Raw genomic sequence first — 27,596 nt, forward strand, 5'->3', positions numbered from 1 at the left:
GGCCCGAGTGTCTGTCCCCGATAGCGCGTACTTTTCGCGCCCAAAAGGCTATTATCGTTCTTCCAAGTCAAGGAGGTTTGGTCCGGCTCGGCTCCCCTAGCGCCCGCCACCCACGAGATTCCCGTTCCGCAGAATCGCGCGAGATCTTGGTGTCTCCGTCCCTTCCCATCGTCCCTTGTTCTTTCCCCCTCTGCTCTTTATTTCTAGTCCGGGCGGCGCGAGGCGGCTCGTTTGTGTTTCGAGTCCGAGTCTCCCCACTCCCACCCCCCTGCCGGGTGACGCAAGCGGGTGGTACGCGACCGCCCACCCCTCGGCTGCCCCAGTTTCTTCTCTCTTGGGCCTCCGGGGGGAGAACCGCACGTCTCCTTTCTCTGAATACCCTCCTCGCCATCCTCGTCGCGTGCCCGGGTCGCCGGGAAAACAGGCCCGCCCTCGCGCCTGCGCCCGCGCCCGCGCGCCATCAACGGCCCCGGCTGGTCCCAGGTGGGGGAGGGGATCGGGGCCGAGCTGGGGTGTGTGTGTGTGTCAGGGAGGGGTGCACCTCGGTCAGTTGAAAGGGATCGGAGCCGGTTTACCTAACTGCCCGGGATGACGGGGCCTGCAGCGGGCTGGCCTCGGTGGGAGGGAGGCGGGCGTGCTTGTCCCCGGGGGACCGTCCCTCCTCCGGTCCTTGTTCATTATCGTGTTCGTCTGTCGCCGGCCTCCAGGCCTCCTCGGACCTTTCCATGGGTGACAGTGATGATGAGTATGACCGAAGACGCAGAGACAAGTTTAGGAGAGAGCGTAGTGACTATGACCGTTCACGGGAGAGAGATGAAAGACGGCGAGGGGACGATTGGAGTGACCGGTGAGACACTTCGGTGCAGTTCCGCACACCTTCCTCCACAGCCCCGTTTCATTCAGTCCCACCCTATCGGGGCTGCTTTTTCCTTCATTATTTTATTAGGATGCACTTCCTCTCGACCTATTTTCTGTCCGTCAAGGAACTAGCCGTGACTTACTTTTCGAAATTTCTTCAAAGTGATAGCTAGGGTTGTTGGCAGAAGCCTGTAACTCCAGAGGTAGGAGGATTTGTTGCAAGTTAAATACTTGGGGCTATATATAGCAAGAAGCTGTATGAAAACAAAACAAAAAACCCCAACCGACGAAACAAAAATGCCGCAAAGATAAAAGTGTTAGGATGAAGACTAAGTTTTCATGGGAAAAAGTATTACACAGCACCAGAAGTGTGCATTAAAAAAAAAAAAAGTTTGTGTTTGGATGCATATGTAGGGTTCTTGATGCAGCAGGGCCAGGCGCAGTTACACTTCGTATCTGGTTTTCTGTGAGTGCTGGGGATTTGCAAAGAAGTGCCTTCAACTGCAGAGCCATCTCCCCAGCCCAGAAGTGATGCATTTTATTGCATGTAAATTATATCTCAAAAAGATTAGTTCAGAGAAAGTGATTAGTGTAGAATTGACAAGATTGGAGTGATGTCAGAGCACTTCCCTAGTGAGTTATGATTAAACAGCTTGTATTTAATATTTATTTATTTTGTTTTTTTTAAATTTTTGTTTAGTTTTGAGAGTGACTCAGAGAGAAAGAGGCAGATAGAAAGAGGGAGGGAGAGGGAGAGAGAATGGGTGCGCCAGGGCCTCCCCCCACTGCAAAGGAACTCCAGGTGCATGGTCCACTTTGTGCATCTGGCTTATGTGGGTCCTGGAGAAACAAGCCTCAAACTGGGGTGCTTAGGTTTCACAGGCAAGCCCTTAACCGCAAGCCATCTCTCCAGTCCTTTATTTTGGTTTTTTGAGGTAGGGTCTCAGTGTAGTTCAGGCTGACCTGGAATTCACTGTGTAGTCTCAGGGTGGCCTTGAACTCATGATTCTTCTACCTCTGCCTCCTGAGTGCTGTGATTGAAGGCATGTGCCACCACACCCAGCCATATTTCATTATTATTATTGTTTATTTGAGAGAGAGAAGTGAGAGAGATCACAAGACAGAATGGGCACTCCGGGGCCTCCAGCCACTGCAGACAAACTCCAGATGCATGCACCACCTTGTGCATCTGACTTATGTGGGTCCTTTGGCTTTGTAGGTAACCGCCTTAACTGCTAAGCCATCCCTCTAGCCCTAGCTACATTTCTTTAGCCTAACAATTCATTGGGCAGTGCCAGTGTCTAAGTTGATTAGGTTTTCTTTTTTTTTTTTTTTTTTGAGGTAGGGTCTCACTCTAGTCCAGGCTGACCTTGAATTCACTATGTAATCTCAGGGTGGTCTAGAACTCATGGTGATCCTCCTACCTCTGCCTCCCAAGTGCTGGGATTAAAGGCGTGTGAAACCACGCCTGGCTGTTTTTGTTTCTGAGACAGGAAACCACTATATAGCCTGGAATCTTGCTGTACAGCCCACCTGGCTTCTAACTCAAATCCTCCTACCATAGCTTCTGGAGTGCTGGGATTACCAGTGAGTTATCACACTAGATTAATATACTAGTTTGAATCACTTCCCTGATTAATTTTCTGAGGTGTTTGTCTATGTGTTAATTGTAGTTCAGGTATTTTCTTTAAGAAACTTCTTTTTTTAAAAATTTATTTATTTGGGCTGGAGAGATGGCGTAGCGGTTAAGCGCTTGCCTGTGAAGCTAAGGACCCTGGTTCAAGGCTCGGTTCTCCAGGTCCCACGTTAGCCAGATGCACAAGGGGGCGCACGCGTCTGGAGTTCGTTTGCAGAGGCTGGAAGCCCTGGCGCACCCATTCTCTCTCTCTCCCTCTACCTGTCTTTCTCTCTGTGTCTGTCGCTCTCAAATTAAAAAAAAAAAAAAATTTATTTATTTGAGAGCAACAGACAGAGAAAGAGGCAGAGAGAGAGAGGGAGGGGCTGGAGAGATGGTGTAGCGGTTAAGCTCTTGCCTGTGAAGCCTAAGAACCCCGGTTCGAGGCTCGATTTCTCAGGACCCACGTTAGCCAGATGCACAAGGGGGTGCATGCATCTGGAGTTCATTTACAGTGTCTGGAAGCCCTGGTGTGCCCATTTTCTCTCGCTCTCTATCTGCCTCTTTCTCTCTCAAATAAATAAATAAGTAAATAAATAAATATCTTTAAAAAAAAAAAGAGGGAGGGAGAATGGGCGCACTAGGGCCTCCAGCCACTGCAAATGAACTCCAGCTGCGTGCACCCCCTTGTGCATCTGGCTAATGTGGGTCCTGGGGAATTGAGCCTTGAACCGGGGTCCTTAGGCTTCACAGGCAAGCGCTTAACCCCTAAGCCATCTCTCCAGCCCTTTAAGAAGTTTCTGAAGTAATTTGAAATCAAGCACTGAAGAGGGGTGGGATTAGGGAGGGGTTATCCAAGAGACATCAAACAATACCTATTCAAGGACCAGAGAGATGGCTTAACAGATAAAGGAGCTTGCTTGCAAGGCCTGAAGGACCAGGCTCAATTCCCCAGCACCCACACGTAAAGCCAGTTGCACAGTGTCGTGTGTATCTGGAGTTCATTTGCAGTGGCAGGTGGTGTTGGCGTGCCCACTCAGCCTCCTGAGTGCTGTGATTAAAGGCATGTGGTACCATGCCTGGCTGTTTTTTTTTTTTTTTTTTGAGGTAGGGTCTCACTGTAGCCCACGCTGACCTGGACTTCACTGTGTAGTCTCAGGGTGGTCTCGAACTCACAGCACCATGCCTCTTATGTCTGGCTTTTTTTTTTTTTAATGTGGGTTTTTATTTATTTATTTGAGAGTGACAGAGAGAGAGAGAGGCAGATAGAGAATGAGTGTGCCAGGGCCTCCAGCCACTGCAAATGAACTCCAGACACATGCGCCCCCTTGTATGTCTGGCTAACATGGGTCCAAGGGACTCAAGCCTCGATACCCGGGGTCCTTAGGCTTCACAGGCAAGCGCTTAACCTCTAAGCCATCTCTCCAGCCCCCATGCCTGGCTTTTTAACTGGATCTGGGACTGAACTCAGGTCCTAATGTTTGTGCTCTTATCCACTGAGCCATCTCCCCAGTCTTCTTGACATGCTAAGAAAGGGGAAATCCACAGGTGCCTTTCTTAGTGAAGCTCGGTCAGCTGCCTTCCTGTCCTTTGGGGTGTGCAGTGTGAGGCTGTCGTGAGGAGCCAGAGCGGCCTGTGTGCACAGCGCCTGGAGGGCGAGGGAGAGCCTCGTCCAGAGGGGAGACGAGCGTGAGGAACAGTGCCGCTGGGTGGCAGTGCTGGCCTGCAGAGCTACAGGGAGTGACCGGAAGGACACTTAACCAGACTTGGAAGGATACGTGGGAATCCCCTAGATGTGAGAGAAGTAAGCAGCTTGGGGTCTTGGAGCAGTCATTGAGTTCAGACAAAGGTACAACTCTGGTTTGGTTAGTGTAGTGGTTCTCAAAGTGCCTGCAGACCCTTGGGAGCTGTGACATTAAAGTTGGTTCTGTACTGAATAAAATAAGATGTGGCTTAGTGATTATGTAGGAATGATGGGTCACACTGCTGGTGCCTTAGCACAAAGATCATGAAAATGGTGTCACTTAAAAAAAAAAAAAAGAAACTAGGCTGGCATGGTGGCTCACACCTTTAATCCCAGCACTCAGGAGGCAGAGGTAGGAGTATTGCTATGAGTTCGAGGCCACCCTGAGACTACATAGTGAGTTCCCGGTCAGCCTGAGCTAGAGTGAAATCCTTCCTCTAAAAACTAAAAAACAAACAAAACAAACAAACAAAAAAAACTAGATTGGCCAGGTATGGTGGCACACACTAATCCCAGCACTCGAGAGGCAGAGGTAGGAGGACTATTGTGAGTTCCAGGCCAGCCTGAGACTACACAGGGAATTCCAGGTCAGCCTGGGCTAGAGCGAGACCCTACCTTGAAACCTTCCCTCCCCCCACCAAAAAAACCCACTAGTTTCAGGATGTGGTTTATTTTAATTTTTGTATGTGTGTGATGTGTGCATTTGTGTTTGTATGTGTGTGTAAGTGCATGTGATTGCCAGAGGTTGACATTGGGCAGGTTCTTTCTCCCTTATTTATTGAGGCAGGGCTTCTCATTTGTACCCAGAGCTCAGGTTTGGCTGTTTAGCTAACCATCTTACCCCACCCCTGTCTTCATCTGCTGAGCTCTGGGATCATAGGTAGGCTGCCATGCTCAGCTTACCCTGGATTTATGTGTATGTTGGGGATCCCAGTTATTACCCACTGAGCCCAGCCCTGACTATGTTTTTAGTAGGAGTGATGACATGAGAAGCACGTGTGCATAAAGCTTTCTGCTGTGGATCTGACAGTCCTTACTCTGAGCAAGAGCAGTTGTGTGGTTAAATTGGGAGCCAAAGTATTTTTGATGCAAGGCCATGCCATTTGTACTTGGTTAATGTGAAGCAGCTGTGTGTGGTTCAGTGTTAGGCAGGCGTCGTTGGGGGGGCATGAGCTAAGAGAAATTGCTACTTTGAGGAGAGCTGTCAGTATTTCTTGCTAATGATGAAACGGAACTTTGCAGTGGAAGAATTTTGGAAAATTGTTTCTACCAGTGTGAGAGCTTGCCAGCTTCCCAAGACTGCTGAGACAAGTCATATACTCTAAGGAATGTATTTCTTTATATTGATGGATAGATTGAGAAATGTCAAGTGTGCTTAGAGAATAGCAGTCTGATGATCACTGATTGACCCTGGGACCTGAAGCATGCTGGGCAGTGCCCCATCACCACTGAGCTGTAGCCCTGACTCGTTGATGGGTGGCTGACTGGTTGGTTTGTTGGCTTGTTTTGAGGTAGGGTCTCACGTTAGCCTGGGCTGACCTGGAACTCACTCTGTAGAGACAGGCTGGCCTTAAATTCACGTGATTCTCCTACCACATCCTTTGGAGTGCTAGGATTTTAAATGTGTACCACATCTTTCTAAACTTATTTTCTTACCTTACAAGTGCTAGGATACAGTTGTGCACCACCATGTCTGGCTCAACTACTTCTTAAGAAACCACGTCTTCCCAAGTCTATAGTGGTTTATGCCTATAATTATAACACTTGGGAGGTAGAGCAGGAGGATCACAGCAGTTTGAGGCCAGCCTGGTATAATAGACAGACATACGGAGTTCCAGGCTAGTCAGGGCTACAGATGAGATCCTGTCTCAAAAGTGAGGGGGTGGGTGGAGAGATGGCTCAATGGTTACAGGCGCTTGCTTGCAAAGCCTGCTGGGTTCAATTCCCGAGTATCCACCGAACACATCTAGACTTTGTTTGCAGTTGTTAAGAGGCCCTAACATACCGTACTCTCAAATAAGTAGTAAAAGAAAGAAGTTGTCTCTTGCTGGGTTCAGTCCACGTGCCTGTTGTCCCTGCTGCTCAGGAGACTGGAGCGGCAGGGTTGAGGCGGGCGTTAAGGATTGCCCAGGAGTTGTTCAGCTCCGCGACGTGGCTGTGTTCTGTTTCAGAGTTACGCAGCATTCAGGGAGAAGAGCCCATTATCTGAAGAGGCTGTTAAAGTATTTTCCTTTTTTGTCAGTAAGTTTGAGAAAGAACCTCATGTTTTTCTTATAAGCCAGACTTTGAAGAGATTCGTGAAAATGTAAAAGCAGTGCTACTAATCTCACTTTTCGGGGGGACAGTAGTTATTTTTTCATGAAAAATTAACCAGGCATAGTGGTACAGGTTTGTAATCTTATCGACTGGGGAGGCTGAGGCAGAAAATACTCAAGTGCAAAGCTTGACTGGCCTACAGAATGAGTTAAAAGTCAGTATAGGCAACTTAGACCTATCTCAAAATAAAAAGTGTGTGTGTTGCTGAGGCTATTTTCCAGCAAGCATGAAGTGCTAGGTGCAATTCCTACAATTTCAAATAAACCCATATAGTTGATACTAATGTATAATTTTGAGATTAATAGGTGCTAAAATTGTTTTAAGCCAGTGATCTTAGTACTTTGGAGGTTTAGACAGGAGGATGAGAAGTTCAGGGTTATCCTTGGCTACATGGGGCGTTTTGAAGCCTTATTGGGCTTCATGAGACCCTATTTAAAAAATTCAAAAAAGATTTTTGTCTCAGTTTTGAGTATAATAAGTATCGATAACATAATGTGCATAAATCCTCAACATATTGGTGTCTTCACTAATTTCTTAAGAATGGGTTTGGAGGTGTGGCTTAGTGATTGAGCACTTATCTACCAGTAGGTAGGTTACCTTGGGTGACATTCCCTTCATGTGTTTAAATGAGTGCTTGCTTGCAAAGCCTTCTGCCCTGGGCCTGATTCTCCAGTGCCCATGTAAAGCCAAATGCAAAGTGGTTCACATGTCTGGAATTCATTTGTACGGACAAGAGGCCTTACTGGACCAGTTTTCTCTCAAATAAATGAAAATAAAAATATTAAAATAAGAAAACCAAGACCTTTTAAAGAAAAAGTTATAAAGAGGTCTCGAGAAAAAGTCAGCCCAGCTGGGTGTGGTGGTGCATGCCTTTAATCCCAGCACTTGGGAGGCAAAGATAGGAGGAGTGCCATGAGTTTGAGGTCAACCTGAGACTACATAGTGAATTCCAGGTCCGCCTCAGCTAAATCAAGATGCTACCTAGTGGGAAAAAAAAAAAAAATCTTGGCTTTTTCTTGTACTTTTCTGTTTTTCAAGGTAGGGTCTCATTCTGGCCCAGGCTGACCTGGAGTTCACTATGTGGTCTCAGGGTGGCTTCCAACTCTCGGCAGTCCTCCTACCTCTGCCTCCCAAGTGCTGGGATTAAAGGCGTGTGCCATCACACCCAGCAAATGTACTCAATTCTGATGTGATGTGGTAAATGAGGTGACAGTGGACTTGAGTGGGATTTCTTGTTTATTGGGGTGCTGGGGGTGGGACCAGGGCCCTGGGCATCCTCACCAGGCACCCTACCTAGTCCTTAGATTTTTTTTTAAATTTTTTTTTAAATATTTTTGTTCATTTTTTTTAAATTTATTTGAGAGTGACAGACAGAGAGAAAGACAGATAGAGGGAGAGAGAGAGAATGGGCGAGCCAGGGCTTCCTGCCACTGCAAATGAACTCCAGACGCGGGCGCCCCCTTGTGCATCTTGGCTAACGTGGGACCTGGGGAACCGAGCCTTGAACCAGGGTCCTTAGGCTTCACAGGCAAGCGCTTAACCGCTAAGCCATCTCTCCAGCCCAGTCCTTAGATTTTTGAGAAAAGATCTAACTATGTAAGCCAGGCTGTCTCTGAACTTGGGCTTCCTGCTCGCTCTCCAGAGTGCAGAGGGATGACTGGTGTGGGCCGTCAGAGCTGGTTGACTGCTGGGTCTTGAGTTGGTTGTTTTTGCAGTGCCAGGGAATGGAACGCAGAGCTTTGTGCCTGCAAAGCAAGCCTCTGCCACTTTGGTGCATCCTCAGCTCAGTTACTGTGTCTTGAACTGCTGTTACTTGTTCATACCTCTAGAGAGTGGGATCGTGGCCGCGAGCGCCGTAGTCGGGGAGAATATCGAGACTATGACCGGAATCGGCGGGAGCGCTTCTCTCCTCCGCGCCACGAACTCAGTCCCCCACAGAAGCGCATGAGACGAGACTGGTGAGGTGGCATCGCTTTTTGTTTCCCCTCAGGTCCACCGGGCCTCAGTCCTTCCCTCTGCTGAAAGCTGGTGACCTCCTTTTCTCAGACTTCCCATGCACCCAGCGTTTCCTTGTCCCTTGACTCCCTTGGGTGAGAGACCACATCTTGTGTGTGCCCCTCCCCTCCCCTCCCTTGTCGGTGTCCTGGAGAGGCTGTTCTGGTTCCTTCTGTGTCTGACTTTTGTGTGTGTCCCCCTCCCCCCAGGGATGAACACAGCTCTGATCCTTACCACAGTGGCTATGACATGCCCTATGCTGGGGGGGGTGGGGGCCCAACTTACGGCCCCCCTCAGCCCTGGGGCCACCCAGACGTCCACATCATGCAGCACCATGTTCTGCCTATCCAGGCCAGGTAAAAAGCCTGAGGCTCTAACAGCAGGGAGTTGGCAGGCTGGGCTGGGGGCCGAGGTGGCTAGGGCTGGATCCAGGGAGTGGGCTGGGCTCACAGGTGCCTGTGGGGTGTGGTGCTTGGTGCTTGGAGTGGTGTCCCGGTGGGCCAAGGAGGGACATCTGGCCGCCTTGGCCCTGTACCTTCCCTCCCCTCACAATGAAGCCTCCCTGATTGGGCCTCCCAGGCTGGGCAGCATTGCTGAAATTGACCTGGGTGTGCCACCACCGGTGATGAAGTCCTTCAAGGAGTTCCTCCTGTCCTTGGACGACTCAGTGGATGAGACAGAGGCTGTCAAGCGCTACAATGACTACAAGCTGGATTTCCGAAGGCAGCAGATGCAAGACTTCTTCCTGGCTCATAAAGACGAGGAGTGGTGAGTGCCCCCTTTTCCCTGGCGTGTTCCCTTGGCCTGGCCAGGGGAGCTGCAACCCTGTCCTCTTCCCACTCTCCCCAGCGCAGCACTTCCTGGGGGCGGGGGGGAGGGGGAGCAGCAATGTTGGCTGGAGGGGTCTCCTCCTGACTTCGGTGACTTCCACCGCCCCCACCCCATCTCCCTTTCCGCTGTCCTCACTGGGACACCTCCAGGCAACTGGCCAGGCCACCTGACCTTTCGGGGCAGCCGACAGACTGTTTCCCACTTGCTGGTTTGGGTTATTGTCCTCCCTGATCACCAGGACCCTGTGTGGCTGTGACATCCTCTCAAAAGCAACGAGCGAATCCAGACAAGAAGAGCAAAGCTCTTTGGGTCGTTGGACAGAAAAAGAATTTTAATTTTTTTTCCTTTGTGGATGTTTTAATTTTAATCAAACATCTTTTCCCCCCTTCCTGCTCCTCCTCCTCATCCTCTTTCTGCTCCTCCTCCTTGAAAAGAGCCAGAACTGGGAACCACACCCGCTCATCGACGGAGCTCGGAGCAAACCCACCTCCACCCCCACCATACCCAGCCCATACATGAGCCCCTGGGCTGAGCCGCGCTGCCCCGGCCAGGCAGGCAGGCAGGGCACTGCTGTGCACAATGCAGCGGTCAGTGACGTGTTGCTCAGGCAGCTAGTCAGTCAGGGCCCCCACCGCGGAGCCCGCGGGGGACGGGCATCTGGGCCGGGCGCCCCAGCCAGGAGCCAGCCAGCGGCCCACCAGCCAGCATGGGCCCTGGGCACCACTAGTTAAATCTTGAGCTCTGTTTGACCGAGCAGCCAAGGTAAAGATCCTGGAGGTGATGCCTGCGGCTTTACTCTCTGCTCACCCTGTCCTGTCCTTGTCCTTTTCTGATTGCTGTACGTGTTTCTGTCTTTTGCCTTTCATTCTTTCTCTGTTCTTGCTCTCCACCACTTACCCCCCCCCCCCACCTGTGTGTCTGGTCCTCTGTGTTTTAATTTCTGGGCCTTTCTTATACTTTCCCTTTTCTTTCATCTCCTAATTTCTTCTGACCCTCCCCCCAACCCAAGGTCCTACTGACATGTTTCCTTCTTCATGCTCCACCCTCCACCCTACACCCTGACCCTCCAGCCCTCCTGTCTCCCCGTGGGCTGTACTCTGAGGCTGGATGGGCACTTTGCTTCTTCCTTAGCTCTCTTCCTTTCCTTCACTGCCTTATCTTCCCAAGGGGGGGAGAAAGGTGTCCTGCCTTTGGGCCTTTCCTATCTGGTGCACTTCAGGTTTCCTTCTGGCTCCACCTGGGGTGGAGGGAGTTGGTGGGAACCTCTTTTGGATGACAAGTCTGGGGTTGGCCAGGAGAGGGAGGTTTTCTGGGGGCTCCTGACCCCTTAGCTTCTCTCGGAAGCTCTGGGAAGTGCCACCTTCTCACACTGTTCCCAGAGGCTTGCAGCAGTAGATCTGCCTCGCCAACCCAGGCTTCCCCTGGAGTCATGGTTTTCCTAACCCAGAGCTCTCCATTCCTGGTTCTCCCCAGACCTTTTCAGATCACAGCCTCTGGTTCCCTTTGGGGTGGTTTTATTGTGCCCTTCTCCCTGATCTCTGCTTTTAGATCTTTTGTGGGTGAGAGGACGGTGGCTATGCCCTGCCTTTCTTGGCCCTCCCCACATCCTGGCTTTGGCCCCAGTGACTCTTTTGCCTTTCCCGCTTCCTTCCTCCCAGGTTTCGGTCCAAGTACCACCCAGATGAGGTGGGCAAGCGTCGGCAGGAGGCCCGAGGGGCCCTTCAGAACAGACTGAGAGTATTCCTGTCCCTCATGGAGACCGGCTGGTTTGATAATCTTCTCCTGGACATAGACAAAGCTGATGCCATTGTCAAGATGCTTGATGCAGGTTTGTGGGTTTGGAGGCTGCAAAGACCAAGGTCTTGGTTGGGAAATAGCACCAGGTTGACAGAAGCTAAGGTTCTTGGGTTGTGACCTCTGTGTCTGTTGGCAGCTGTGATTAAGATGGAAGGGGGCACAGAGAACGATCTACGCATCCTGGAGCAGGAGGAGGAGGAGGAGCAGGCGGGCAAGCCTGGGGAGCCCATTAAGAAAGAGGAAGGCCGTGCTGGACCTGGCCTGGGGGATGGAGAACGCAAAGCCAATGACAAGGACGACAAGAAAGAAGATGGCAAGCAGGTTGGGAATAGAACTGGGGGTTGTGTGTTGGGGGTTTGAGCCTGTGGACTTAGCTGTGGAGGCAAGGGCCTCCAATGAAGCTTGAAAGGGAGTTTACCATCCAGAGACTTTGTCCTTCTGTAGACTGAAAATGACAGTTCTAATGAGGACAAAACTAAGAAATCGGAGGGTGAGGGGGACAAGGAGGAGAAGAAAGAAGACTCCGAGAAGGAAGCCAAAAAGGTAAGGTGTGTCTTGCATGAGGCCGGCTTTAGGGCCAGGGCCTGGGCCTGGGCACTCTGATGAGGCCTGGGCCTGTGTCTCCCACAGAGCAGCAAGAAGCGGAACCGGAAGCAGAGTGGTGATGACAGCTTTGATGAAGGCAGTGTGTCTGAGTCCGAGTCTGAGTCTGAGAATGGCCAGGCTGAGGAGGAGAAAGAGGAGACTGGTAGGCTGCCTCCTCCACTTCTGGTCCTGCCTTTCTTTTATTGCAAGAGGTAGTCGGTGGAGTGAGCAGTAGTGAGATCATTGGGAAGGTGTTCTGGGGCGAGTCAGTCACCAGTCAGCTTCTCTTTCTGCTCCACCAAAGTGAATAAAATTGACCAACTATCACTTTCTGCCTAGATGATGCGCTTAAGGAGAAGGAGAAGCCCAAGGAAGAAGAGAAGGAGAAGCCTAAGGAGGCTGCCGGGCTGGAATGTAAGCCCCGGCCCCTGCACAAGACTTGCTCTCTCTTCATGCGTAACATTGCACCTAACATCTCGCGGGCAGAGATCATTTCTGTGAGTGGGGGAAATCTTGGGGTGGGGCTTTTTCGAGGCTTAGGTCCTTATTGTGTGTGTGGTGGGGGGAGAAGGCAGCCTGCACTGCCTTTGACATAGGGAGGCCCTGTCCCCACCCTCATGGTCCCCTGCCCTTTCAGAGCTGCTTCTGTGTACGTTCAGCTTTCCCTTGCTCAAGGATACCAAGGCTTAAAAGGCGCTTGGTCAGGGTTCTGAGGTGAGTCACTGACGCGGTTTCTTCTGCTCCTGCAGCTCTGTAAGAGGTACCCGGGCTTCATGCGAGTGGCACTGTCGGAGCCCCAGCCTGAGAGGAGGTGAGGACGGGGACACCTTGGAGAGAAGAAGCAGGACAGGGGATGTTAATGGCCAGGACTCTGCTGACATTCTGCTCTTACGTAGGTTTTTCCGTCGTGGCTGGGTGACCTTTGACCGCAGTGTCAATATTAAAGAGATCTGCTGGAACCTGCAGAACATCCGAGTAAGTGTGGGAAGCAGAGCGGCTCCTCCTCCTCTCCCCACTGTGAGCCATCAGTCTTTACCCTCATCTTCATCCGAGGCCATGACCACGGGCCAGACACCCACGGTCCCTGTCCTCAGGGAGCTCGGTGGAGCCACCCAATGTTCTCTAACAATGCCAGTCTGAGCTGTTGCTTCTAGGGTGGTAGTTGGTCACTTTTCTGATTTGTGTGTCCCTCCAGCTTCGGGAATGTGAGCTGAGCCCTGGTGTGAACAGAGACCTGACCCGTCGTGTCCGAAACATAAATGGCATCACCCAGCACAAGCAGATCGTGCGCAACGACATTAAGCTGGCTGCAAAGCTGATTCACACGCTGGATGACAGGACCCAGCTTTGGGCTGCTGAGCCTGGGACCACGCCTTTGCCAACAGTCAGTGACTCCCAAGGCATTGCTTCCAGTGCGGCTGTTGCACCTATGTTTCTGGCAGTTGTGCTCTGTAGCAAGCACCTAGGGATCCCCACCCTCAGGGCAGCACTTCTTTCAGCTTCCAGTAGTTTGAAGATTGATGGAGTTACTTAGCTAGGGTGGAAGAGCTCAGGAACATGGGAGATGGCAGGAAGGGAGCCTTGGTAACAGTTGTGCAGCGAGCCCCAGTCTCCTCCCTCAGTTGGTTTCTGGGTTGCTAGGTTTCTAGGGGCTCTCTGCCTCATTGTCCATTGCTTTCCCCTCAGAGTCTGCCCTCGCAGAACCCCATCTTAAAGAACATTACTGACTATCTGATCGAGGAAGTGAGTGCTGAAGAGGAAGAGCTGCTGGGGAGCAGCGGGGGACCCCCTCCTGAGGAACCTCCCAAGGAAGGGAACCCAGCAGAAATTAATGTGGAGCGGGATGAGAAGCTGATCAAGGTGGTAGCTCGTGATCGTGTGTGGGGTGCTGCGTGCTGAGGTGAGGGCGTGTCTTGGGCCTAAGTGTTGACCCCATGGCCTGTTTCCTCAGGTCTTGGACAAGCTCCTTCTCTATTTGCGCATCGTTCATTCCCTGGATTACTACAATACCTGCGAGTACCCCAATGAGGACGAGATGCCCAATCGCTGTGGCATCATTCATGTTCGGGGGCCCCTGCCTCCCAACCGCATTAGTCACGGAGAAGGTGTGCTCTGGGTTCCCTGCTTTCCCTGTGTCTCATCTCCCTAGTTCCTGTCCCCTCCTGTCTTCCTGCTTCTGTCCAGCTCCCTTCTCCAGCCTTCCTCTTGCCCACACAGTGCTGGAGTGGCAGAAGACCTTTGAGGAGAAGCTGACTCCACTGTTGAGTGTGAGAGAGTCCCTTTCAGAGGAAGAGGCCCAGAAGATGGGTCGCAAAGACCCTGAGCAAGAAGTGGAAAAGTTTGTCACCTCTAACACTCAGGAGCTGGGCAAGGATAAGTGGCTTTGTCCTCTCAGTGGCAAGAAATTCAAGGTCTGGGATGTTAGAGAATTTGGACTGGAATGCTGGGAGGTGGGGTTGGGGCAGGGGGCCCCCTGAAGGCATAAGGCAGGCAGTCTCACTTTGACATGTGGGGGTCGTGAGTGAAGGAACCCACATCATGCTCTGTGCTCACCTTCTCCACCCAGGGTCCCGAGTTTGTGCGCAAACACATCTTCAACAAGCACGCAGAGAAGATTGAGGAGGTGAAGAAGGAGGTGGCGTTCTTCAACAACTTTCTCACAGATGCCAAGCGCCCAGCTCTGCCGGAGATCAAGCCAGCTCAGCCGCCTGGCCCTGCCCAGAGTAAGATACGATCCATGGGGGCCCGGTCCTCTGTCTCCTGACATTCCAAGTTACCCACCCACCCTCAGACCCTCTTCCTAGCCGTCACTTGTTGCCCTCCCCTCTCCCGCAGTAATTCATGTTCCTGTCGGTGTTGTACTCCCCCCAGGCCTGACTCCCGGACTTCCCTACCCACACCAGACGCCCCAGGGCCTGATGCCCTATGGTCAGCCCCGGCCTCCTATCTTGGGCTATGGAGGTGAGTCTGGACTGGGAGGGAGATGAAAAGGCATGGAGGTTGTATGAGGGCCTGCAAGGAAATGTAGCGAAGCCACAGTTGAGGTCACGGTCATGTCATTTTTGCACAACCTGGGTCTCCCTCACAGCTGGTGCTGTCCGCCCTGCAGTCCCCACAGGAGGGCCTCCGTACCCGCATGCCCCGTATGGTGCTGGCCGTGGGAACTACGATGCCTTTCGTGGCCAGGGAGGTTATCCTGGGAAACCTCGAAACAGGTGAGCTGAGGTGTGCTGTGTCCATTCTCCCTTCCCTCCTCTAATTTCAGACCTCAGTTCTCACCCCGCTTCTCTCATCTCACAGAATGGTTCGTGGGGACCCAAGAGCCATTGTGGAGTATCGGGATCTGGATGCCCCAGATGATGTTGATTTCTTTTGAGCCATCTGCTTTCCTTCATTCTCTTACCGTCATCCCAGTGTATGACTGCCTTGTCCCATCAGCTGAGTTTTTGTACGTTAACGTTACCCTCACTGCCAGTAAAAGCACTTCAGAAGTGTCTCTTAACTCGGTGTACAGTGTGCTTTTTCCCAGTCACCTCATCACTGGATGAGCTGGCCTTGCCCCTTAAGTTTTTTGTGTAATATTTTATTTGATGGAGAGGCAAATAGAAAGAATGGGCACACCAGGGCCTCCAGGCATTGCAAATGAACTCCAGTCGCATGCATGACCTTATGCATCAGGCTTTATGTGGGTCCTTTGGCTTTGCAGGCAAGCACCTTAATCGCCAAGCCATCTCTCCAGCCCACCTTGCCCCTTTATTAATGATGCTTGCAGGACCTCCTGCCAGAACGCCTCTGCCCATGTGGTCAGTCTCAGTTCAGAGGGCTGCCTTCAGTCCAGGATACGCTGCTGGTTTTCAGTTACGACTGGTCAAGCACAAGTTGTAGAAGGAGTTGGGGTCAAAGGCTGTGCTTACCTCTTGCCAGCCGACCCACTGAGCAGCCTGCAGTTCACTAGGGTTTTTCGGAGTGCCCCAACAGTGAGGGTCGAGTATCAGGACGTAAGCATGGGAGTCTGGCCCCTCACAGACTCCCAGCAGGGCCTTGGCCCGAGCATCTGCATCCCCTCCCACCATCACAGGGCCCCCGCCCCCTGCGAAGTGTGAGTACAGGCGCTCCAGCTCGCCCCTGAGCCCAGCTCCACGTGGCACATGACATAGACGACCCTGGGGCCCTCCGAAGTACGCGAGGCACAGGCTGGCCTCCACACAGCCGATCCAGCTCCGGGAGCCCTGAAACCCGGGGGGCTTGTCGCCCATGTCCTCCAGGGCTGCCTGCACGGCTACCAGCCCAGGCACGCCCGTGGACTGGCCTTCTGGCCACGAGCACAGCGTCTGCAGAGTCCGGTAGCCGCAGCCCCACCCTCGGTCGTCCAGCCCGTCGCAGCCGTAGTGATAGTAGAGGTAGTGGCCCGAGAGGAGGGCCAGGCGAGCAGGGCTGGGGCACGGCGGGGCCAGGCCCAGGTGCACGTCCTTCAGCAGCTCCATGGCGGCCAGCGACACGGCGGTCACCGAAGGCGGGTGCTCAGCCAAGGTGGCTCTGGCTCCTGCGCTTCCTCCACTCGCTCTCGGCAGGCCCGGCGCGCGCCTTCCGCTCGGGAGCCCGGGCTGCCCACAACGCCCCGCCGGGCTCGCTGCGCAGGCGCGGGCTGCCCACTTGGCGGGAGCCGCCCCTCGGGTCGGCCTCTGCGCGCAGGCGCCGTGCGCCGCTCGGGCTCGCGGCTGCTTGGGCGGGCGTTCTCCAGCCCGCGGCCCCCGCCCCTGCGCCTGGCACGCACTCGGTGGCTCTAACAGTTTATTGGCAGCCCAGAGGGGCGAAGGCACCGCGGGGAAGGGATTTCAGCCCGAGACATGCAGAGGACGGGGAGCCCCGGGGGCCAGTCGGGGTGGGAGGGACGGGGTCTGGGGCTTGTCGGTTACATCCAGCCCTTCAATAAATAGTATGTACAGCTAGGGGGCCGGGCGGGGCGGGGGCCTCGGGGCCCCCGGGGTCACAGGTCCGAGCAGCGATCCTGCTTGCTGTAATGGTCGAACTGGTTCTTCCAGTGCACCATGTAGGAGCTCCAGCGGTGGAACTCGGCCTTCCATTGGCGCTCCGCCTCGTCCAGCGTGTCTGCGGCCAGGGCGCCCGGCAGCAGCGGGAGGAAGGCGCGCGGAGGCCGGGCGTGGGCGGGAGCGCGCGGGGCGGGGGTGAGGGCGGTGAGGGGAGGCGGGGCGGGACGAGGAGGAGCGGAGGACGGGGGACCGCAGGGTCAGAAGGGGAAGCCACGGGTTGGTGGGGAAAAGAGAAGATACAGAAATGGTTGAAGGTTATAAGCCCCACTGGCTTGTGCTACCTAGCCCCGGGTCCGCCTCCTCCCTCCCTCCCTCCGATATCAGTCTTTATATTAAAAAAATATATATTGGTTTTGCCATTTTCATTAAAACAAAGGCAGTAGATCCCTGAGATCTGTCCAGTTAGTTTGTGTCTGGCTTGAGGAGGGAAGGGTCGCTGGGTCCCTGGAGTGGGGTGAGGTCTTCCCCACTTTCCAACCATGCATTAGAGGAAGGGCACCCTGAGGCCGGAGGGGCAAGAGGCCGTGGTCACAACCTAAGAAGCCGGGAAAGGAGGGGGAAGAGGAGGGACAGGGGCAAGCCGGGCCTGGGCCTCGCGGCAGCTTCCCCATGGGTAGGGCTTGGGCTGGTGCTGGGAGCCTCCGGGGCTGGGGGGAGGGGGAAGAAGAGAGGGGTTACACCCAGCCGGCTCCCACTCCCCTCTCTTTGCATCTCCCCCCTTTTCTCTCATCCAAACCCCTGCCACCTGTTACCCCCTCCTACCTGTGGCGCTGAGTAATTTGGGGAGAAAGCGATTCCAGAAGGCGCAGGTCTGGGCGCGCAGCCCCTGCCTCACCTCCAGCGGCCTTAGGCTCAGGCTCACGCATTGCTGCGCTCCCGTTGTGTATGGTGGCCACTGAGGGGACTTGTCCCGAGGATCATTGGGGTCCCTGAAGAGAAAAAAAGGAATGTTCAGCCCCTTGTAAGTTCTTCCTGTCCAGAGGGATGGGTAATGAATTTAGAGACAAGCGTCTCCTTCCTGATCCTGGGCCTTCATCAACTGAAGAGTCTCCCTCTCCCCCACCCCTCTCTCTCACCTATCTTTATCTATTATCTTTCTATCTGTCTGTCTGTCTCCAGGGCCTTACTAGTCCAATCAGGCCTCAAATTCTCAATGCTGCTGTCTCTGGCCACCCACCCCACTAAATGCTGAGATTGTTTACTGGCATCCCTTCTTTGTTTAGTGTCCCCTCCAATCATCTAGAGGGGCTTCGTCCATTTTTCCCTGCCTCTTTCTCCCTTTCTCTGTTTTCCTGTTCCATTTTTATGTTTTCCCCCTATTAAAAAGAAATCTGGCCGGGCATGATGGCACACGCCTTTAATCCCAGCACTCGGGAGGCAGAGGTTAGAAGATCCCCGTGAGTTTGAGGACACTCTGAGAATGCAGAGTGGATTCTAGGTCAGCCTGGACTATAGTGAAACCCCACCTCGAAAAACAAAACAAAACAATCTGGGCTTAGCAGTTAAGGCTCTTGCCTGCAAAGCCTAACCACTTGGGTTCGATTCCCCAGTATTCATGTAAAGACAGATGCAGTGGTGCATGCATCTGGAGTTTGTTTGCAGCAACTGGAGACCCTAGTGCGCCCATTCTTTCTCTGTCTCTTTTTTGTTTTATTTTGAGGTAGGGTCTCACTCTAGTCCAGGTTGACCTGGAATTCACTATGTAGTCTCAGGATGGCCTTGAACTCCCAACAGCCCTTCTACCTCTGCCTCCCAAGTGCTAGGATTAAGGCATGTGTCACCATGTCTGGCAGTCTGTCTCTCTCTTTTTACTTTCATTTATTTATGTAATTTGATTTTTCGAGGTAGGGTCTTACTCTAGCCCAGGCTGACCTGAAATTCACTATGTAGTCCCAGGGTGACCTTGAACTCACGGCGATCCTTCTACCTCTGCCTCCCAAGTGCTGGGGTTAAAGGCATGCGCCACCACGCCCGGCTGTCCCTCTTTTTAAAATGGGGAACACTTCTCAAGTTTGTGTGTCATCTTTGCGCAGGGGTCATGCTAATTTTCTCTGTCATTCCAAGTTTAGTTTATGTACTGCCTAAATGAGCAGTTTCTCTCATCTGTCTCTCTTCTATCTCTGTTTCTGCTTGCAAATAAACAAAAATATCAGAAAACCTAAGGTCATACACAAGACCATCATAATGGGAGGAAAAGATGATGACATCAAAATAAAAGAGAGTCTGATTGAGAGGGGGAGGGGATATGATGGAGAGTGGAGTTTCAAACGGGAATGGGAGGGGATTACCATGGGATATTACTTACAATCATGGAATTTGTTAATTAAAAAAACAAAGAAGGCTGGAGAGAGGGCTTAGCGGTTAGGCGCTTGCCTGTGAAGCCTAACGACCTTGGTTCGAGGCTCGGTTCCCTAGGGCCCACGTAAACCAGATGCACAAGGGGGCTCACGCATCTGGAGTTCATTTGCAGTGGCTGGAGCCCCTGGCGTGCCCATTTTCTCTCTCTCTCTGCCTCTTTCTCTTTCTGTCACTCTCAAATAAATAAGCAAACAAAAAAAATTGAAGAGAACAAACAAACTAAGGTTGGGTGTGGTGGCACATGCCTTTAAATCCAGCACTGGGGAGGCAGAGGTAGGAGGATTGCTATGAATTTGAGGCCAGCCTGAGACTACATAGTGAATCCCAGGTCAGCCTGGGTTAAAGTGAGACCCTATGAAAAACCTATACATATACATACATACATACGTGTGTGTGTGTGTGTGTGTGTAATCTGGATGTGGCGGCACACATCTTTAATCCCAGCACTTCAGAGGCAGAGGTAGGAGGATCACTGTGAGTGAGGCCAGCCTGGGACTATAGAGTTCCAGGTCAGCCTGGGCTACAGTGAGACACTTACTTCAACAAAACAAAATGAAAAAATCTAAACCGAGCAATGTGGCTCGCCCTATAGTCCCAGCACTGATGAGGGTAAGGTCAGAGGGACCTTTGGGTTCAAGGCCAACCTGGGGTTACAGAGTGAGTTTCCAGGTCAGCCTGGGCTGGAGTGAAATCCTTCAAGTAACAAGAATTCTAGAATTGTGCACTCTTTAGCTGCTGACTGGGCTGCCTGCTGGGATGCTACCCCAGTCACTTCTGGGCTAAGGGGGAAGGCCACCTCCCCCCAGCTTCTACCTCTGCACACTGCCCAAGGCACCTCCCGGAAGGACAGTTTCTCTCCTCTCCGCCCTCTTTACTCTTTCTTTTGCTTTCTTGCACTAGTATGTGCAACCGCCCCTTTCCTCTCCTTCCCTATCCCTCTCTTCTCCCTCCCCTCCCCTTGTCTCTCTGGTGCATGTAACCCCTTCCTTCCTCTCTTTCTGCCCCCTTCTACCACTATCCCATTACAATAAAGTCTTAGATCCAAGAAACTGTCCCTCATGATCTTCCGTTGTGAACCATGAAACCAAACGCCCTTAACTGCCGTCTAACTGCACCTACAAACACCATCGTTGCTTTGAGTGACACAAATCTGATGCCAGATTCATTACACTCATCTTCAGGCAGGTAAGTGTGTGTGTGTGTGTGTGATTAAAGGTTCAACTTCGGCTCCACAGCCTATTCCTAACTTTGTGTTTGCCTTTTTTTCTTTTTTAAGGTAGGGTCTTGCTCTAGCTCAGGCTGACCTTGAATTCACTATCTAGTCTCGAACTCATGGTGATCCTCCTACCTCTGCCTCCCAAGTGCTGGGATCAAAGGCGTGTGTCATAGATTGCCTTTTTAAAAATTTTTATTTTTTGAGGCAAGGCCTTATGTAGCCCAGGATGGCCTCAAATTTCCAACATCATCAAGGATGGCCTTGAACTCTTGATCCTCCTTGGCTGCTTCTTCAGTGTTGGGATTACGGATGTGCACCACCACAGCAAGTTTACACAGTGCTGGGGACGGAACACAGGGCTTTGGGCTTGTTAGCCAAGCACGCTACAATCTGAACTGCATGCGCTGCTCTCCAGTGCCCTTTTGTGCTGGGAATGGCCTCGCACACATGCTTCTCAAATATTCTACCACGGAACCATGCTCCCGACTCTGCCTCATCTCTTAAAGAGTCTCCATTCTCTGCCTGGAGAGATGGCTTAGTGGTCAAGGCATTTGCCTGCAAAGCCAAAGGACCCAGGTTTGATTCCCCAGGACCCACGTAAACCAGATGCACAAAGTGGCCCATGCATGTGGAGTTCTTTTGCAGTGGCTGAAGGCCCTGGTGCGCCCAGTGTCTCCTCTGTCTGTCTCTCTCTCCCTCTCCCTCTCTCTCTGCCTGTTTCTCCTCTCAAATAAATGAAATGAGAGTTTAAAAAAGATTCTCCATTCTGTCTTCCTCATTCTCTGCATGCCCTTTGTCTTTCTCCCCACCCCTCTGTGTTTCAGGAATGTTTCCTCTTCTTTTCCTGCCCTCATTCAGGGGCACCCGTCTCCCCTGGCCCCAGAGACCCGCCCCACCTCAATGCCACTGACCCTGTGCGGGCAAAATTGGCCCAGTATCTCATTAGTCGCTGAGCAAAGATTCTCTCCTCCATGGTGTAGTTCAGTGAGGGATCCAGGGGGAGCCCAAAGATGAATTCGATTTCGTAGCCGTGGGGCACTCCCATCCAGAGGGGCCAGGACAGTGTGGAGGCACGGTGTTCAAAGACATAGGCATAAACACGGGCCCCCTGGGCAGCCAGTCGCCCAGCCAGCTGAGCCACGGGACACACGACGTTGTGGTCGCCCACCACGGCGCTCATGGCGTCCCTCAGACGTGCGGGGTCCTCGGGGTGCAGCCAGTCTGTGTAATGCAGGACCACGGCCTCGGCGGCCAGGTCACTGGCTTGAGGGACTCCAACTCGCACCCCAGCCAGGAACTGGGCCCGGCTGATGAGAGATTCGTTGTCTTTGCTGAAGCCTGGGGCCCCGTAAACCAGAAAATAGGAGCCCTCATCCTTCACCACACCCACCAGCACCTGGGGGTGGGGGTGGGGGACACGATGGCAGGATGCAGCACAGACAGACAGGAACAGATGGACAAAGAGCCAGAGAGATAGGAACCGTTACGGAGCCAGAATTATGAAGGAAGGGTAGAGATTGGGGAAAGGGAATGGAAAACAAACAAACAAAAAACAAAAAACAAAAAAAAAAAAAAAGGAAGAAAGAAAATATATACCCAGTTCCTTTCTTGCCCCATGACCCCCCTGGGATCTCAGCCCCCAGGGAGGGAGGGAGGGTGTAGCTTTAGGACCCACAAACCGGGACCTCTGAGAGTGGGTCAGGAGAAGCCCTCATGCCTGGGTCCCTGGGGAGAGGGAAGGGTTGGGTGAGAGCCAGAAGGACCAGCGGCACCCCCCCCACCAGCCACTAGTCACCTGCAGGCCTTGGAAATCTCCAGCATTGATGAGGGCCTCGGGAGTGTCGCTGAGGAAGTCCCCATCCACCACGGGCACGAAGGAAAACCGGAAGATGCTTTCCTGAGGCAGCACGTGCCACTCGTGGTCCACCAGGTCCTGAGCTGGCCGCGTGCGCAGGCAGGCTACCAGCTCTGTGTCATTGCCACCGGCGCCACCTGGGGGACAGCCCACGAGGCGGGCCAGCAGGGTGGCCCTGCGACGGGCCTCTCCCACGCCCACAGTAGCCCAGGGCCCATTGGGTGTGCCACTCATCAGGATGACCCTGTGGAAGAGGCTCCGGCTGGGCGGGGACAGCAGGTGCATGCCGATGGAGGCGGCGCCCGCGCTCTCCCCGAAGAGAGTCACCGCCAGTGGGTCCCCTCCGAAGGCCGCCACATTCTCCTGCACCCACTGCAACGCAAGCCTCTGATCCAGCAGACCCACATTGCCCGGGGCTTCCCGGCTGCCCGGCAGGGTCAGGAAGCCAAAGGCTCCCACTCGGTAGTTCATCGATACCAGCACGGTCCCCTCAGCCTGGGCCAGGAAGCGGCCATCGTACACATCCAGGGAGGATGCCCCACTGTAGAAACCACCCCCGTAGACCCAGACGAGGACTGGAGTGGGGGACACGGGCCGAGGGTATGGTGTCCACACGTTGAGGTACAGGCAGTCCTCACTCAGCTCACGGTTGGGGTTCCACATCTCGGTACCCTCAAATCCAGGGTACAGGGTGTCTACATATTGGTAGCAGACCTTCTGGAAGGTCGTGGCATCCAACACTCCTGACCAAGGTCTCTTGGGCTCGGGTGGCAGAAATCGACGAGGGCCCACCGGCGGCTCAGCAAAGGGGATCCCCAGAAATGCAGAGACCAGGCCCCCAGGAGCCTTTAGGCGGATGCCCCTGAGCTGGCCCCCACGGACCCTCACCAGCAGCTCTGGATCCTCTCTGCCCTCGACCCCTGTCCCTCCTCCCAGGAGGGAGAGGAGGAGGAGGAGGAGTGGAGAGGCCAGGGAGGGCGTGTGCAGGGGAGGCCACAGGGCCCTCATGACTGCCAGGACTGGTGGGTGTCTGTTGGGAGAAAGAAAGGCGAAGGGTGAGCGCTGGAGGCAGCTAGGAGGGAGATTAAGTAACAGTCTTGCCCGAAGGTTATCACGGAGCTGCAGAGAAGGTGGGGCAGGCTGCAAAGGGGAGGGGAAAAATGGGGCCCGGCCGAGGAGACAGGCCAAGGCAAGGACACAGGCAGACAGACAAGAGGGGACAGAGACCAGACACATACCAAGACAAACGCAGGGAACACAGATAAGACCTGTTAAGACATACTCCCTCCTGCTCAGCAGGCCCAAAGACCACCCCGTACCCCCTCACCTCCTTCCCTTGCTTGTGTGGCTTGGGCTGGGACCCTCTGCCTTTAGTGCAGGGTGGCAAGACCGCAGTCCAAGAACAGGCCACAGGACAGGGGCGGGGCCCTCCTGGACGGGCGGGGCCCTCCCCGAGCTTGCAGCCTTAAGCAAGCACAACCTAAGCCTCTCTTGGGTTGGCCAAAGCCAGGGCCCTGGGGGAGTGGGTTGGGCATCTAAAGAATTGGGAGTTCCAAGTCCTGCGGGCACCCCCAAATCCTGCTTAGTCTACATACGCCCTGCCTCACCCTGCCCTGCCTCATCTTCATCCTAGCACAGCACGTTGGTACCCGTCGCTTCCCATCAGCCGCACCCCTCTCGTCTCAGCTTCAGTTAACTGGCTCTCCAGGCCCTGGCGGCCCCCCAAATAGGACTCAGGCAAGCCCTCGTCTGGCCGATGCTGCAGTACACATTGCCGCCAGCCGGGGGCAGTAAAGACCGAGAAAAGGACCGAGCTCTACCCTCCCCGAGTCTTGGAGCATCGAGCTTGGGGTGGGAGGGGGTGGTCTTGGGGGATCGTGAGGATCGCCGAGGGGGCCTGAAGGGCGAGCCAGGATGCTTGTGTTCCCGGAGCTCCGGAGATCCCCGGTTGCAAAGGGCGGGAGCGCTATTTTGGGGGTAACAGCTGCTGTGGTTCCGGCATCTCCAGCCAAGAGATCAAAATTCCCCGGGTCGGAACTCCCCCCCTCTCCCAGCGGTCACCCCTCCCCCAGCCCCAGTCGCCTGGAGCTGGGGATGGTGGTGGTGTTGGAGATTAACTATGAAACCAGAGTGGGGCCTAATTATAACTCGGGGCTTCCGCTGAGCCTCCCCGTTGCAAAATAATAATAATAATGGAGATGGAGTCTCTGCAGAAGTGTGTGTGTGTGTGTGGGGGGGGGGTCCTGGGAAGGGGCTCTGCTGGGTTCTGTGCTGCGCAGGACCATAGGGGGAGGTCTTGGCCTTTGGCATGGGAGGGGGTGGGCAGCAGGGCTGCCCGCAACCTGCGCAGTTCGGGTTGCACCCCAAACAGGAGGCGTCTTCCCGTGTTCCCCCAGACTTGGGGGCGAACGGGGAAAGGGGTGCCGTAGGGGAGATCCCCGCAGGAACTGGAGCGCAAAGACAGCAGCTGGCCCAGGGAAGGCATCGTCATAAGTATGTATAACGGGAGGAGCGAAGAAGAGTTACGGGGGAGTTGGAGGTGACGGGGTGGAGGGGCTCCAAGGATGTGGGTGCAAGAGGGTGGGGTGTCTTGTTCGGAGATCGCTCGATCGCCCCCGGAGCGCATGGTCCTCCAAGGATGCGAAGTGGCCGCCTTGTAGCGGAGGGTCCCGAGTGGGGTGGGGGAGGACTCACCTGAGGCAGGCGGCCGAGCCGGGCCGGGTCGGGCCTCGCGGGGAGCTGGAGGCGGCCGACGTTCCCCGGCGCAGGCTGGAGCCGACTCTGACAGCCGCCGCCTCCGGCCCCCCGCACACACCCCTCCGGGGCCGCACGGCGCCCCCGCCCACTGTCTCCGCCCCCGCCCCTCCCCGCTCCCCTGGGGCTGCCACCGTCCCTCCCTCTCCCTCCTCTCCAAGCGGAGACCCTGGGGACCTCCCTTCCCTCCTCTCCAAGCGGAGACCCGGAGACCCCAGGGACCCCCCCCCCAACCTCGTCCCCCAGGACGCGCTTCAGTGATGGACGCAGACAGATCGACAGACATGCAGTGACAGACTCGACCCGAAGACCCGCAGCGGACTGGGCAGACACCCACGTGATAGACGGACAAGCAGCCTGGCGAGACAGACACGGCGCACGCAGGCGACAGTCTCCTGTAGTGACAGCTACAGACTTTCACAGGGGGTGGGGTGGTGGGGGGGGTCGAGCGCACTCTGTCAGACCCCTCGGTGGAGAGGCTGGGGAAGTTAGCGCAAAGATCTGAGATAGACTTACAGGCGCGTCTGTGGCCACGACATAGCCAGTGGTGGCACAGGAGGAGTGACAAGGAAAAGTGTGGCCGAGGACCCCCCCAAGTCAGGGTGGCATTCGGAGAAAAGGTGACGTGGGACATTCCTGTGGATGAAGGGCCACCTGTGGCCACAGTGAAGGGAACCTAGGCTCCCTCTCCATAGATCTTTTCTCTAGGAGACCCCCGGGGGTGGGGGGGAGGGACAGGTGACACGGGGACAACCCAGAAGGAAAAGCCAGCATAGTGGCACGCGGAAGGCTGCAGGACAAGGCTGCCCTCCGCTGCAGCGATGGAAACTTCCGGAACCCCGGCTGGTGGGCTTGAGCTGACTCCCTTGATGGGTGACCTCGGGTTGTCATCACCAGGGTCCGGCTGGGGCATGACATCATCACGCCAAGCTTTCATTGGTCGCTGAGGCCAGCAGGTGGGAGCGGCCTGGCCTGGGAGCCCCCAGCCTGTGCAGAGGGAGCTGAGTTGCCCAGACGCCCCTGTGCGCCCTGCCTTCCGGGCGCGCGGGGTGGGGGTGGGGCGGGGGTGTGTGCGGTGGGGTGGGTCGTCTCCTGGAACGGTCCTGTCACTGCGCTCGTGATGACGATGGAAACTGTGCAGCCTTATGCCTGCCCGCGCGAGATCGCCAGATGAAAAGGCCAGTTCCTCGCCCCCCCCCCACCGCGCCCCGCGGGGACGTCTGGCACGGGAGCCTGCGGGCCGCGCTGCGTGGGTGACCTGCTCGTGCTGGCGAGCGCGGGGCTGTGCGTGCGTGCGTGCGCGCGTGCGCAGGGATACCGGGCTGTGCGTGGAACTGGGTGTGCGTGTGTGTGCGCGCGCGTGCGTGCGTGCGTGCGTGTGTGTGTGTGTGTGTGTGTGTGTGTGTGACGCGCGCACGCATGCTCGCTGAGGCCACCGGCGCCCGGGGTACGGAGCTGCCACCGCCCAGGAGCCCAGGGCGCACGGTCGCTGGATCTCGCAGAGTGTGGCGACCGCGTGCTCCAGTGCACAGTAGAATCCCACCTTTGGCTGTTCGGTTTCTGGCTCTCCAAGCTGTGACATCTCTATCTAGCCTTTTGGCCTGGGAGGGGAGGAGAGGTTGGGACTTGGACCTGAAGGCCCCGACACCTGTGCCCATCCTCTTTCAGCTCTCTGGTGCTGCCGCCAGGTGGTGCCAAAGGTTGCCACTTGGGGGTGGAGACCCGAGGCGGGGCTGAGGGCACTGGGAGATGAGCCCCTCTCCTCATCATTTCCTCCCAGGCCTCTGGCTCTGAGCCCTTCGCTCTTCAAGCACCCCAACGGTCACCCCACATTCTCCACTTCAGTTCCCTGCGGAGCAGGCTATGACTGTGGGCAGGGTTAGGGTCAGAGGAAGGACAGCAGGTGTTGTCGAGGGAGAAAAGTGTCCAGAGCTGTTTCTGGAGTCAGAAACACTACCATCGTACCACAAGATCCTTAAGGCTGTTTCTGAACATGTAATTAAAAAGTATTACGTGGGGGGGGGGAGTGGTTGCTGGAGAGATGGCATAGCGGTTAAGTGCTTGCCTGTGAAGCCTAAGGACCTCGGTTGGAGGCTCGATTCCCCAGGTCCCACGTTAGCCAGATGCACAAGGGGGCGCAAGCATCTGGAGTTCGTTTGCAGTGGCTGGAGGCCCTGGCGCGCCCATTCTCTTCCTGCATCTGCCTCTTTCTCTCTCTGTCTGATGCTCTCAAACAAATGAATAAAAATAAACAACAAAAAGAAAGTATTACGGGGGCCGGGCGTGGTGGTGCATGCCTTAATCTCAGCACTCGGGAGGCAGAGGTAGGAGGGTCGCAGTGAGTTCGAGGCCATCCTGAGACTACATAGTGAATTCCAGGTCAGTCTGGGCTAGAGTGAGACTCTACCTCGCAAAACAAACCCCCAAATTATTACGGGGTAGAAGCCAAGGTGAGCGAGTGAGAAGAGGCACACATTCAGTCTCAGAGCTCTGTATCACATTCCAAATCAAGACGTGCAGGGCAGGTTATCAAGTAACCTTTGTAATCCCTTCTAGCGAAGACAGGAGAGCCAGGGCCGTTTATCTAGCCTCAAGGTTTATCAGGAACTCAGGACAGTACA

The 27,596-nt window shown here is 54.5% G+C and overlaps 3 protein-coding genes and 1 non-coding gene across 10 annotated transcripts; 1 reads left to right on the forward strand and 3 right to left on the reverse strand.

The window, feature by feature from the left end:
- The first annotated feature begins 185 nt into the window (after positions 1-185).
- Positions 186-15,243, forward strand: Srrt (serrate, RNA effector molecule). Of its 4 annotated transcripts, none has more exons than XM_004666298.2 (20): positions 186-483; positions 708-847; positions 8,363-8,491; positions 8,738-8,884; positions 9,108-9,296; positions 11,018-11,187; positions 11,293-11,477; positions 11,601-11,699; positions 11,787-11,904; positions 12,081-12,238; positions 12,491-12,552; positions 12,638-12,716; positions 12,937-13,125; positions 13,428-13,601; positions 13,693-13,846; positions 13,959-14,152; positions 14,308-14,464; positions 14,577-14,702; positions 14,830-14,956; positions 15,042-15,243. In XM_004666298.2, the coding sequence occupies exons 2-20, from the start codon at positions 726-728 to the stop codon at positions 15,115-15,117; spliced, it is 2,655 nt and encodes an 884-aa protein (XP_004666355.1). In that variant the 5' UTR covers positions 186-483; positions 708-725; the 3' UTR covers positions 15,118-15,243. The 4 variants fall into 4 exon arrangements, with proteins under 4 accessions (XP_004666355.1, XP_044999025.1, XP_004666356.1 ...); XM_045143090.1 differs by having other exon boundaries at positions 14,595-14,702; XM_004666299.2 differs by having other exon boundaries at positions 14,613-14,702.
- Positions 14,813-16,590, reverse strand: Ufsp1 (UFM1 specific peptidase 1 (inactive)). Its single transcript, XM_045142840.1, has 2 exons — positions 16,582-16,590; positions 14,813-16,498 (listed from the first exon to the last, which is right to left on the reverse strand). The coding sequence occupies exons 1-2, from the start codon at positions 16,588-16,590 to the stop codon at positions 15,596-15,598; spliced, it is 912 nt and encodes a 303-aa protein (XP_044998775.1). The 3' UTR covers positions 14,813-15,595.
- On the reverse strand, positions 16,474-25,669 carry Ache (acetylcholinesterase (Cartwright blood group)). Of its 4 annotated transcripts, none has more exons than XM_045144077.1 (5): positions 25,492-25,669; positions 22,162-23,251; positions 21,278-21,762; positions 17,555-17,721; positions 16,474-16,850 (listed from the first exon to the last, which is right to left on the reverse strand). In XM_045144077.1, exons 1-5 carry the CDS (start codon positions 25,512-25,514, stop codon positions 16,729-16,731), a joined length of 1,887 nt encoding a protein of 628 aa, XP_045000012.1. In that variant the 5' UTR covers positions 25,515-25,669; the 3' UTR covers positions 16,474-16,728. The 4 variants fall into 4 exon arrangements, with proteins under 4 accessions (XP_045000012.1, XP_045000014.1, XP_045000013.1 ...); XM_045144079.1 differs by having other exon boundaries at positions 25,313-25,665; XM_045144078.1 differs by lacking the exon at positions 25,492-25,669 and adding an exon at positions 24,916-25,008.
- On the reverse strand, positions 18,781-18,886 carry LOC123459036. The gene has a single exon (XR_006635966.1). It is a non-coding gene; the product is annotated as a U6 spliceosomal RNA (small nuclear RNA).
- Positions 25,670-27,596: the final 1,927 nt, after the last annotated feature.

The sequence above is a fragment of the Jaculus jaculus genome, chromosome 2, assembly GCF_020740685.1.
Source record: "Jaculus jaculus isolate mJacJac1 chromosome 2, mJacJac1.mat.Y.cur, whole genome shotgun sequence".
NCBI classification, from domain to species: Eukaryota; Metazoa; Chordata; class Mammalia; order Rodentia; family Dipodidae; genus Jaculus; species Jaculus jaculus.